We start from the raw sequence: 13175 nt of genomic DNA on the forward strand, positions 1-13175 counted from the left end.
CCCCTGGAGATATGCTAAGTATCCATTACTCTCCATTGCATGCCCACTGAGAGGGCTGTAATAAAAACGACAGTAACAGACACTGGCAAGGATGCAGCACATTGGAACACTCATCCAGCACTGGTGAGGGGACAGAATGGTGCAGCCTCTTTGGAAATAAGCCTGGCAGTTCCTGAAAAAGTTACACATAGAGTCACCATATGACCATATGACTATTCCACGCCTAGGTATAAACCCCAAGAGCCAAGAAAACAGGTCCACATAAATCTAGCACACAGAGAGTCAGAGCAGCATTATTTATAACAGCCAAAAGATGGATACAGTACAAATGTCCATCAGCTGATGAATGGAGAGACAGAATGTAGTGTATCCATACAGTGGACTAATAGCTCAGCCATAGAAAGGAATGGAGTACTGATACATGCTACATCATGGATAAACCTTGAAGACCTTGTGCTCAGTGAAAAAAGCCAGACACACAGAAAGCCACATATTGTGATTCTATGTATATGAAATATCTAGAACAGGCAAATCCATAGAGATGGAAGGTAGATCAGGGTTGCCTGGGGCTAAAGGAGGGAAGAATGGGAGTGATTGCTAATGAGCATGGGGTTTAGGGGTGATGAAAATGCTCTGAAATTAAATCGTGGTGATGGTTGTACAATTCTCTGAATAACTACAAAGCACAGAACTGTATACTTCAAAAAAAAAAAATTTATTTGGCTGCACCAGGTCTTAGCTGCATCATGCAGGATCTCGTTCCCTGACCAGGGATTGAACCCAGATCCCCTACATTGGGAGCACAGAGTCTTAACCAGGGAAGTCCCTGAACTGTACAGGATGAGTTTTGTTATCTGATTTTACAGCTCAATAAAAATAATTTGAAAATATCCATAAAATTAAAGTTTTGCCAGTTCTGTATTTGTGTGTGTGTATGTGTGCGTGTGGCAAATCTGGCAGCTCTATCCTTGCCACCTACCTTTTGTAGATAACGTTTTATTGTAGTACCCACATGAAATATCTACTAGTCTGAGAGACAGGCAGATAGTGTAATGAATACAACACAAATGCTCTTTTGAGGTATGTCTGCACCTTTGGTTTTGTATTTTACACTTTTGCAGTTGACTTGGCAAGTTACCAACCTGTTCACACCGTGTGAGTCTAATTTTAAACAAGAGGTTCCTAGGAAAACAAAAAGAACTTTCCCCCCTGAACCCAAATTCAGAGTGGTAAGGGGTATATTTAACCAGGGTTGGCTTCCCAGATGGTGCTAGCAGTAAAGAATGTGCCTGCCAGTGCAGGAGAGGTAAGAGACTTGGGTTCGACCCCTGGGTTGGGAAGAACACCTGGAGAAGGAAATGGCAACCCACTCCACTATTCTTGCCTGGAGAATCCCATGGATAGAGGAGTCTGGCAGGCTACAGGCCATAGAGTCACACAGTCGGACATGACTAAAGTGACTTAGCACACACACATGGCTTCTAGAGGTGGCACCAGGATCCCTGTTTCTGCTGCCTGGGGAACCCAGAAGAAAAAAAAGAACGCAAAACCAGTTTGCCATAGTACACTTTGCCAGGAGAGGAAAAAACAAGTCCCAGGAGGAAATGAACCCTGAACGTTCATTGGAAGGACTCATGCTGAAGCTCCAATACTTTGGCCACCTGATGCAAAGAGCCAACACTGGAAAAGACCCAGATGCTGGGAAAGAACAAGGGCAGGAGGAGAAGGGGGTGACAGAGGATGAGATGGTTAGATGGCATCAAGACTCCGATGGACATGACTCTGAGCAAACTCCCGGAGGTGGTGAAGGACACGGGAGCCTGGTGTGCTGCAGTCAAGGGGGTCACAAAGAGTTAGACACAACTATTGACTAAACAACAAAAACAAAGGCTTAGAAACAAATTTTTTAAGCTATGAAAAAATTTTTGTTAATTATGAAAGTACACAGGTATTCTTTTTGAAGACTCTTTTCTGTTTAATTTGCCGATAATAACAGGGAGAACGCGTTAGTTCTCTTTGGTGGTGTGGAGCTATTAAAGGTGGAGAACGGGATTATCTTCCCCACAGTGATGTCTCACGCCTGTAATTAATGTATCACAATATTCCTTTAACAGGCTGCTATTACTAACAAAAAAGTGCTTTGCAGACATTATCACATTTAATCTGAGAGCAGACTGGGCTTCTGTTAAGGTCAAGGGAAGTGACTTGACCAAGGTCATACAGGTGATCAGGTCCTTCTTGGGTGCATGTGCTGTTCCTGAACCGATTTTCCCCTTATTCTTTTTTTATTTTATTTTTTATTTATTTTTATTTTTTTTCATTTATTTTTACGATTATCCCCTTATTTTTAATGAAGAGAAGCAGCCCTCCTCCTCTCAAGCTGTGTCTCTGACAGGTAGACAGAGCCATGAAAGGAGCTAGAATTAAAACCCAACCCATAAAAAGGAATGGATTTGAGTCAGTTGTAGTGAGGTGGGTGAACCTAGATCCTATTATACAGAGTGAAGTAAGTCAGAAAGAGAAAAGCACATATCATATATTATACACACAGAATCTAGAATCTAGAAAGATAGTGCTGATGAGCTTATTTGCAGGGCAGGAATAGAGACACAGGCGTAGAGCATGGTCTTGTGGACACAGAGGGGGAAGGTGAGGGTGGGACAAATTGAAAGAGTAGTGTTGATATACACACACTATCATGTGTAAAATAGATAGCTAGTGGGAAATTGATGTATAACTCAGGGAGCTCAGCCCAGTGCTCTGTGAGGATCTAGAGGTGTGGGATGGGGGGTGAGTGGGAGGACGGTCCAAGAGGGAGAGGTCATATGTATACATAGAGCTGACTCACATAGCTGTACAGGAGAAACCAATTGTACAACAATTATATCCAATTAAAAACATACAGTAAAAAAAAACAAACCCAAACCCTGTTTTGTTCTTGACACAAAATGGGCACTGTCAAGTCATTTCAGTATATATTTCAAATGCCCATCACTCTGTTTTCGTTTCCTGATAAAGGTTGGACTGTTATGTGTTGGGCTCTCAGGATGATGTGGAACCAAGTGGATTTTTGCAAAGCTCAGTCAGCCTGCAGGACCCTGCTCCAATGCTCTTCCCTGCCCCCCTGCTGTATTCCTGCCCGGTCCTTCCACTCTGAGGATGGCTCCCCTTCCTGCCCCTGTCTTGGGTGCCTCTCAGCTGGGTGGTCCATTTTCTCCTCTCTCCCTGGGTGGTTTCATTTACCTGTGATTATTTTTTTTAATTTATTTATATATTTGGCTGCTCCATGTCTTTAGTTGTGACACATGCAGGATCTTCAGTCTTCCTTGTGGCATGCAGGATCTTTAGTTGTGGCATGTGGGATCTAGTTCCCCGACCAGGGATCAAACCCAGGGTCCCTGCATTGGGAGCATGGAGTCTTAGCCACTGGACCACCAGGGACGTCCCCCACCCCTGATTTTTATTCAACTGTTGCAGTGGGTTTCACAGTCTAGTCTCCTAACCTTGAAGTCACTCAAAGTAGGGGTCCCAGTTGCCTTCTAACATCTCTTCTAGAGGGTTCATAAACAAGGTCCTCTGTTCAGTACTCATATTTCCTCTCAACTGCCCAAGCCAGAAAATGTGGGTCTTTTTTCTCTCTTATCCTTTTCCACACTTGATCTTACTAACAAACAAACAAAAACAGCTTTACTGAGCTGTAATTTATACACCATACAGTTTACTTATATAAAATATACAATTCATTGTTTTTTACCCTATGTTCAGAGCTTGTACAATCATCAACACCATCTTACTCTAGAACATTTTTCCTCCTCCAAGAAACCCAGAACTTAGTATTATTAGTCACTCCCCATTCTCCCCATTTTATGTTTACTATAGATGAATACAAAAGCCCTCAACACTTAAAATTGAGAACATTATTTGTCCAGTCCTGTAAGAAAATATTATCTGCTTAGTATTAGGAATGATGTTGACGAGTCATGTCTTCAAAACAGACATGGCATGAAGCCTTCTGTATTTTGTTTTCATCTAATGTAACAGGAAAACCTCCATGCACAGACACGTTACAGCACAAGGAACAACGCCGACTGCTTCTTGGGCAGTGTTTTGCACTGTCTTGAATTAGCTGTCCCAGGAATCATTAATCATTATGGCTTGGCAGCTCGCCACCTGGCTTTTTAGAAATCATCCCTTGGATGTTTTCTGATTCCTGGCCTTTGGGGTTCACAGCACGTGAGTCATAAAACTCTGCTTTGAGGTTTAAAACTCCCATCTTTCACCATAGATTCCAGGGGAGTGAGTTCTTTAGTGTAACTGTTCAATATGCCGCATATAGAATACATCACAAATATATGTTGAAATCCTGAAAATAAGATGCCTTTCACAGATGAAATATCATGCATAGAAGGTGCCTGTTGGTGCAGCGGCTGCTTTATAAGTGCAGCTCACACACGTGTGTGAGGCTCAAAAGATAGGCGTTGGTGATTTCTCTGAAGCCTTGGGTGGAGAACACAATCTCTAAACGATGATATCCCATAACTGTGAGAACAACTATCCAAGTGCATTTAACATTTTTCCTACATATATATTTCTTGGAATGTATTTGGAAGAGAAAATAGCTTTGACATAAATTGGCCATGGAGCACAGTTGGAGATGGTGGCCCCTAAGAGAAAAACCGATTTCCTTAGTGGGTCATTCAGTGTTCCCCTGACTTCAGCCCACCCTCAGGGCCTCGTCTCTTGCCTCCCCTTCCTGTACCCCTGAGTGGCACTTGCCAGTCTCTGAGCACACCTGTCACATCTGCAGAGTCATGTCCCCCTCACATGCTAAACCCCGATGATTTCCTGGGTTCTGGGCTGGGTTAGAGGCAGGGTTTGGAGGAGGGAGAGGGGTTTCTATGCAGGAGTAGAAGGATGCCATTTAAACACAAGATGGGATTGTAGTGTTTCTGGTTTTTTTGTTTTAAGTATTTATTTGTTTGACTTTGCCGGGTCTTGGTTGTGGCATATGGGGTCTAGTTCCCCAACCAGGGATCGAACTGGGCCCCCTGCATTGGGAGGGCAGAGTCTTTTGTGTATGTGCGTGTATGAGTGTGTGACTCTAAGGTCTTTATTTATTCTGCAATGGTTGTGATAGTTGACATTTTAAATAAAAAGTATCTTGAGAATTGGGTCTTTCTTTAAAAAAACTGGAGGATAATTACAATGTTGTGTTAGTTTCTGCTGTATAGCACCATGAATCAGCCATATGTACACATATGTCCCCTTCCTCTTAGACCTCCCTCCCACCCCTACCCCTTCCTACCCCTTTAGATCGTCAGAGAACCCTGAGCTTTGCAGCAGCTTCCCACCAGCTACCTGTCTTACACACGGTAGCGTATATATGTCAGTGCTGCTCTCTCAGCTCATCTCACCCTATCCTTTCCCCACTGTGTCCACAAGACCGTCCTCTGAGTGAGTATTCCTGGGGAGGGTGGAGTCTTAACCGCTGGAATACTGGGGAAGTCCTGGTATTGCAGTGTTGTTGGTGAGTTTTGTTTTATTTTCTCCCTTGATCCTGTCCTTGGTCTCATCCTCCCATCATATGTTTACCTATCCAGCATCCTTCAGAGAAGCTCCGCTCCCCCCATGCAGATATTCGCCTTCCATCATAGATTTGCTTTTCTGAGATTCTGCCTCTCCCCCTCCCGATGATTGGGATCCTCTCCCACTGCTCTGGATCAACCACCCCTTTCGGATGGTGCAGAGCCTTTCCCAGAGCACAGGGTAGGGACCTGTGGGCCCTCCCGGGCAGCCCTCAGCCTGCGAACCAGCCCCAGAACTCTGTCAGACCCACATCACAGGAGACCCACAGGAGGATGTGGGCTGAGAGCTCCTGAGAAACTGTCAAACCCTCTACCGTAAAGCTAGTGTCATCATGGAAGCCTGTCAGCATTCATCAGGATGCTTGCCTCATTCTGTTCCCTGATGTAAATGTGACCCGAAAAGGGGATCCCCAGTCAGTGGAGTAGGAAGTTTTGTGACAAATGTGACCTATGTGATCACTCTCATTTATCAGGTTTGTTAATCTGGGCAGTTTGGGGGCAGGTGGAAATCCCTTTAACAGAATGGGTCTGCTGTGACCCATTTGAAGGGGCTCAGACCGGGCAAGGAGACGGATTCTGGCTAAGGCCGGTCCAGGTGCAAGTTTTCTCCGGGGAGGGGCCGCTCTGTTGTTCTCGGAGGGTTTAGGGAATGATTTCCATGTCCCCACTGATGGGTAGTACTGCCTGCATTGTATACTTAATTCCCTGGACTTCTGTTTCTAGATTCTGTTCTGTTCCATTAGTCTGTCTGTTTATTTGCTCATACCTCTTATTTCATTTGCTGGAACCGTATAGTAATATATTTCAATATCTGGCTAAATTATGGCTAAACCTCCTCGTTGCTCTTCATCTTCAGAATTTTCTTGGCTATCCTCTCATATTAAGTCTTCCACATGAATAACTCTGTCTAGTTCTAAAAATAATTCTGTTGATACTGGCATTTTTAAGATGTATATATAATTTAGGGGTAATTGACATCTTCATATTGACTTTTTCCTTGTAAGAACAGGATGTCTTACTTATTAAGGTTTTTTTTTTTGTTTGCCTGAGAAGTTATCTTTGTTTTTTCAGAACATATCTGGCTTACTTCTAAAATAGATTCCTAGAAATTGGATCTTTTTGACTGCTACTGTAAATGGAATCTTTTATTTATTTTTATTTTTTGGCCATACCATTCAGCATGTGGGATCCTGGTTCCCTGACCAGGGATGGAACCTGCACTCCCTACATTGGAAGGTGAATCTTAACTACTGGACCACCAGGGAAGTCCTAAATGGGATCTTTTAAAATCTATTATATTGTCTATCTGGAAAGGCTATTGATTTTATTTTTCTTTGGTAATTTTATACTTAGTCACCTCACTGGATTTTATTATTCATAGTCACTTTTTCAGTTGATTTTTTGGGGTGTTCCAGATGTGTGATCCTGTTATCTGCAAATAATGATAACTTTATTATGGGGATTTTGTATGAAAGTAGAATTACAAGATACTCGTCAGCTTGGTAGGTTCTTTTTATGAAAGAATGTGCTAGAACCTTTGGTCCATTATTTCCTTTTTCCACCAGATCTTTTTCCTAGGCTTGGGGACGTGACCCTGCCAGCAGGAGCCTGTTGGCCTAGACGTAGATCAAGGCTGGAGAGCTTGGTGAGACATGCTTCTGTTCCCACATGCCAGGTGCTCAGTCCAGGGCCTGTATCCTCAGAGCACAAGTTAGATGTCTCATGATGTTGTCGTGGGGACTTCCCTGGTTATCCAGTGGTTAAGAATCTGCCCGCCAAGGCAGGGGAAACAGATTCAGATCCCTGGTCCCATAAGATCCCACATGCTGGTGAACAACTAAAGCCCGTGCACCACAACTACCGAGCCCCAACAAGAAAAGTCACCACAGTGAGAAGCCTACGCACTGTCGCAAAGAGAAGCCCCTGCTCGCCCCAGCTAGAGAAAGCCAGCACAGCAGTGAAGACCCAGCACAACCAAAAATAAATAAATATTTTTTTAAGTTAAAAAAAACTTTAAAAAAAAATATGCTATAGTAGGACTCAAAGTACTAGTGGAAGGCCAGTCAAGGGGGAGGATGTTGTAGCCCCAGTGAAGGGCACGTGCATGGTCCTGTGAAAATGCAGGTGCTTTGGTTTGGAGGTGCTAGCAGAAAAGCACAGAGCCTGTCTGGTGAGGGGCACGGCCAGGTGCTCAGCACCCGTGGATCGCTCTGATGCCTCTGGAGCTGGTCCTGTGGGGCACGGAGCCAGGGAGGGTCCTCGAAGCTGGGTGGACAGTGCCACACACATCGAGGTTTGGGCTGAACACTTCTCTTGGAGCTATGTGAATGATGTGCACAAGGATCTAAGACCCGAGGGAGATAAACTAATGAGGGCATCCTAGGAGACTTTGGAACATGTTTAAAGGGCTGTAAGATAATGACTGAATGGTTTGTTTTCATTCACATCAGACAGAAGTCAGAATAATAAGAATCATGAGGTTTTACAAGTTCATATCAGGAAAAGCCTAGTGAGCATTGCAAGTGAAAGATTGTAATAAAATATCATTTTACTTTTTTTTTCTGCACAAAGTAGTCATGCCAATTCTTTGCAGAATCATTTCGCATGGAGCCAGAAATCGTTCATTGCAGGAGTGGCCTTTCTGCCGAGCAGTTTTCATATTCCAAACATACATATGTTTCGCAGTGTCTAATTATTCTTGGGGACAATTACTGTCAGGTTCCCAAATGTGTTCAATGAGCAGCAATTGGTGTTTATTCAGCTCTAAAAAGACTGTGCAAGGGAACAGTAGGTTATATTGTCTGCCTAAAGGAACGGTTTGCCATCTGGAAACATCTGCTTTCTATTTAAAGCACTGAAGAAGGAATGGGAGTATATTTCAAATATACTCCCTAAGCATCAAACACCAAAGAAAGGAGAATAAAATTGGGTATGAAGGTAGTTTCTGTTCTCTGATAGACACTCTTCGGCGTTTCCCTGCTGGGAAGGAAAGGTGGCCTTCTGGCATGGACAGTTGTGTTTCCTTTGAGTTTTTCTATTTATACTGATTTGCACACTTACAGGAACTGACTTCTGTGTCCTAATTCCAGCTCTTACTTTCTCTGGTAGGGCACGGTGCTCTTTCAGAGTTGGGGTCTGCTTTTCTGGATTTTGTGGTGAGGTTTGTACTCTGATTTTGCCGATGAAGATGTAAAGGTTTGCTGTCCATGTTGCCTGAAATCATCCTGCAACTCTCAATTTCATTTTTTTTTTCTTTTAAGTATTTATTTGACTTTATTGGGTCTTAGTTGTGGCCTGTGGGATCTAGTTCAGTGACCAGGGATAAAACCCAGGTTGCCTGCAGTAGGAACACAGAGTCTTAGCCACTGGACCTCCAGGGAAGTCCCTACCTTCACTTTTCTATGTAGAGAATGTTACCCATTCACAGCTCTGTCCAAAGGGTTGAATGAGAACATATATGTTGTATATGTATACCAGCTAAATATTAACCTGACTTTTCTTTCCATCCTGTCTTTTTCTTCTTTTTCTTTAAATACCATTAGATTTTTTCTTATACCTTAAAAAAATATAACTTTTATTTATTTATTTATTTGTCTGTGCCAGGTCTTAGTTGAGGCATGTGGGATCTAGCTCCCTGACCAGGGATAGATCCTGGGTGCCCTGCATTGGCAGCACAGAGTCTTAGCCACTGGACCACCAGGGAAGTCCCTAAATACCATTAGTTTTTTTAATTTTAGGAAAATAAAACAGAACTCCCCCAGCAGCCAAACACTATTCATGTAGAAATCTCAGTACTGTGGGTAGTTTCCTGGGCTCAAAGCTGTGCCACACTGGCCCTGTCTAGCCCAGGTCCCCAGGCCCGAGATCGCAGGTCTTTGAAGAGCCGTGGCAACTCCTTTGGGGCCCACCCTCAGAATAGGGTCAGTGGGTCTCCCTGCAGCTCCCTTCCCGGGTCACCGTGCTCCCTCTGCACCGAAACAGAGCTTCCCCGGCAGAGGCCTGACCGTGGAGACCAGGGCCTTCCCACCGTGCCTTCCCAACATCCCTGCATCTCTGGTTGGTTGTTGTTCAGTCACTCTCAGAAGGTCACAGCTTGACCGCCAGAGACTGCCCTCTGTTCTGACCAGAGCACCTCCGCCTCTCCATGCCCCTATCCCATCCTTTGCAACCAAAGATCCTGTTCTTGGCCCCTCTGTTGTCCTCTTCAAGCTGTGGGAGGGTGTTTCAGAGTTGTTTTTGTCATTCTGGAGGAGAGGTGCTGGCTGTAGTGGCCACTTCTACCATTGTTTCTAGATCATCCGATAATGCCTACTGCGAGCTTCCTAAGGATAAAAATCACCTAGAGCTCTTGTTAAAAAATAGAGCTAGGACTTCCCTGGTTATCCAGCGGTTAAGAATCTGCCTTCCTTGCTCAGAATGTCACTTCTGTTTTAAGTAACAGAATTGATAACTGAGCAAGGAAACGTAATTTGGATTATAAAATTCTTGCTTTAATAAAAATTCCTTAATCAGTGAAAAAAAAAAAAAAAAAGAATCTGCCTTCCAATGCAGGGAATGTGGGTTCAATCCCTCGTCCTGGAAGATGCCACATGCCATGGGGCAACTAAGCCAGTGCTCCGCCACAACCACTGATCCCTGACTCTAGAGCCCGTGCTCCACAACAAGAGAAACCGCCACAACGAGAAGCCCATGCATGGAAACTGGAGAGTAGCCCCTGCTCGCTGCAACTTGAGAAAAGCCCATGTGCAGCAACAAAGACCCACAACCAAAAATTAATTAATTTAAAAGATAGAACTATGAAGGCCCCTTCCCTGCACAGCCAGGTTCCTATGGGGCTAAGTTGGGGCCCAGGAACTTGTATTTTTACTGAGTGCCACAGCTAATTCCTATCAGAGATTTAGGAAACACTAGTCTGAGGGTGCTAAACCCAGACCCAATCCATCTTCCCTAGTGTGGAGGACACAAGGGAAAGCCTGACCCCCTCCCCTGGGAGGGCTCCTGCCTGACGGTGGGTCCCTGCCCAGCTTGTTAGTGCTCTGTGTAGAGGAAGCAGAGATGTTAGCTTAATTCTCTTTTTTAAATTGAGGTATAATTGACATGTAACATTGTTAGTTTCAGTAGACAACAATGATTTGGTATTTGTATACCTTGTGTAATTCGATCCTTTTAAAAAGATTTTCTGTATTCCTGCCCTTTCAGTCGCTCCCTCCTCTTAAACATACAGAAGAACTCCAGGTGAGCAAGTGTTTTCCTTTCTGGTGTTGTACTTGGATGGTTAGCAAAACATGGCACCGAGTATACAGATGCAAGGCTTTCCCGTGTGGATTGATTAGGCGGGCTGGTATTCACGGGCACACACATGCTCCCCAACGGCTGGTCCCCCTCTCAACGACAGATGCAGAACACTACAGTGAGAATATTCCTTTGCTTCCACAGCTGTCAGCCTGTGGACAGAAGCTGTCAGTTTGGGACTGAGTGGGTGGGTGAACCTGGTCACCGTGGCAGGAAGACAAGCGTCCTTATGATCCCCACCCCGGAGGCTCTTAACCTGCTCCTGGGACCTACAGGGGAAGGTTTCGGGGGGCTAGGAGTGCTGAGTGCTGTCCCTTCTGGAAAGCTGAACTCTAGAAACAGCTGCATTGAAGTAGCAGGAAGAGTGTGCCCTTGGCTTTTATTCATTCAGAGAAATAGTCATGAGGAAGTTTCTGCATTATCTACAGTCACAGTTGATGGCTAATGCTGGTATTCGTGGTGTTACTCAGTATCTCTTGCGTGGGGTGCAAATGTCTAGTAAATTGCTTTTCTAGGATACAGTTTCTCTCTTAAGAAAGGGTTTCCTTTCCAGTAATGAGCCTTGTTTAGTCAGGACGGCTTCAGAGACGACTTTACCTAAAACCACTCCTTTCAGTGACCAGAGCACTTAAAATTCACTTTTTCCTTTTGATTTTATCTTCACTTTCCACTTGGGTGTCCCATTCTTTTACGTCATCTCTTTGAATTGTGAGGATTGAAAAAATTAATTTTTCTAATTTTGATTTAATTTTTTGTCTCTCATAAGTGCTTACTAAATCGATAGCATTTTATGAATGAGAGGATTATTTTTACTTCCTGGTGTGGTGGCTTCCCCCCACCCCCATCTTGTCTTATTTGGAAAGGATTTTCCAGCCAGTTAACCTGAATTACCTTTCTTCAAAAATAATTATATTTTAAGAAATTATATTTTGTAATGAGTCTGTGATTTATTTTGTGCTACTTTGTGAAGCAGACACCTTAAAATATGAAATGCAGAGAAATCCATTATAATTTTTATTCATCTGCCTTATTAATGCTATTGTCAAGATCTAATTAATTCCTCACTTAATAGAAACATAGACACTGTGCTAATTTGGTTAATAATCACATTAAGAGTTTACAGGCGTGTGAGTGAAAAAGCAACAATGCAGAGACAAGAATAGCAAAAGAGATTTGATGAATACTGCATAAAACCCAAAGATTTGTAAGTTGGAAACATAAAACTTTAAGGCTCAGTCAATTATGAATGAATGCATTGTTCATAAAATGCTGCAAATATGAGAAGTATTTAGTAGAAATAAGTTGTTGTTGCTTAGTTGCTAAGTCGTGTCCCCATAACTGTAGGGGACACAATTACATGGACTGTAGCCCACCAGGCTCCTCTGTCCATGGGATTTTCCAGGCAAGAATACTGGAGTGGGCTGCCATCTGCCCCTCCAGGGGATCTTCCCAACCCAGGGATTGAACCCGCGTCTCTTGCTTGGCAGATGGATTCTTTACCACTGAGCCACCTGGGAAGCCCATAGAAATATAGTATGAAGTCACAAATGGTTTGTAAAATCTTAAAACTGTTGCAGAATCCATACCTGCCAATACATTTGTTGCAAAGCCCTAAAAACTGCTAAGAGGATATCAGAAAAAGAGCAGGACCCTTGACCGGGATGCGAAAACACTGCACCTGGAGTTGCCTTTTAAGCAAATTGCCCATTAAGCCAATTGCCCCTCAGCCTCAGGGTGTTGGGTTTCAGTAACCTCTCCTCAGGTGTCTGTTTTTTTCCTCGTCTCTTCCCTTTTCTTGTTTTCATTGTTCTCATGCATATGCATCTTTCCCCATAAATGATTAAAATCTTAGGTGGCTTAGAAATCATAAATTATACATGAAGCCATGTTCCTTCCACTCATGGGCCCGTCTCTCCTCTTGCAGAGAACAGCCCATCTTCACCACCCGAGCACATGTCTTCCAGATCGACCCCAGCACCAAGAAGAACTGGGTGCCTGCAAGCAAGCAAGCTGTCACCGTCTCCTACTTCTACGATGTCACAAGAAACAGCTATCGGATCATCAGTGTGGATGGAGCCAAGGTACCATTTCACCGGCTCATTTGAACCTTCCCTTGAACCTTCCCAGTCACTTATTTTTCATCAAAAGCAATATGATACATTTTTAAGGTTCACTTACTGTATGTGCTGCAAACATATCCAACTCTTTGTGACCCCAGTGGGCTGTAGCCGCCAGGCTCCTCTGCCTGTGAAATTCTCCAGGCAAGAATACTGGAGTGGGTAGCCTTTCCCTTCTCCA

General features: G+C 43.8%; 1 protein-coding gene across 3 annotated transcripts in view; it reads left to right on the forward strand.

The window, feature by feature from the left end:
• Positions 1–13175, forward strand: part of HOMER2 (homer scaffold protein 2) — a 124564-nt gene that overhangs the window by 75243 nt on the left and 36146 nt on the right. For all 3 annotated transcript variants that reach the window (XM_043489404.1, XM_043489403.1, XM_043489402.1), the window contains exon 2: positions 12802–12958. Coding sequence is in view for 1 of the 3 variants with exons in the window: in XM_043489402.1 (XP_043345337.1) it covers positions 12802–12958 (157 nt within the window). In the remaining 2 variants the exon portion in view is untranslated. The remainder of the gene's footprint in view (positions 1–12801; positions 12959–13175) is intronic.

Source organism: Cervus canadensis, chromosome 17 (assembly GCF_019320065.1).
Source record: "Cervus canadensis isolate Bull #8, Minnesota chromosome 17, ASM1932006v1, whole genome shotgun sequence".
Lineage (NCBI taxonomy): Eukaryota > Metazoa > Chordata > Mammalia > Artiodactyla > Cervidae > Cervus > Cervus canadensis.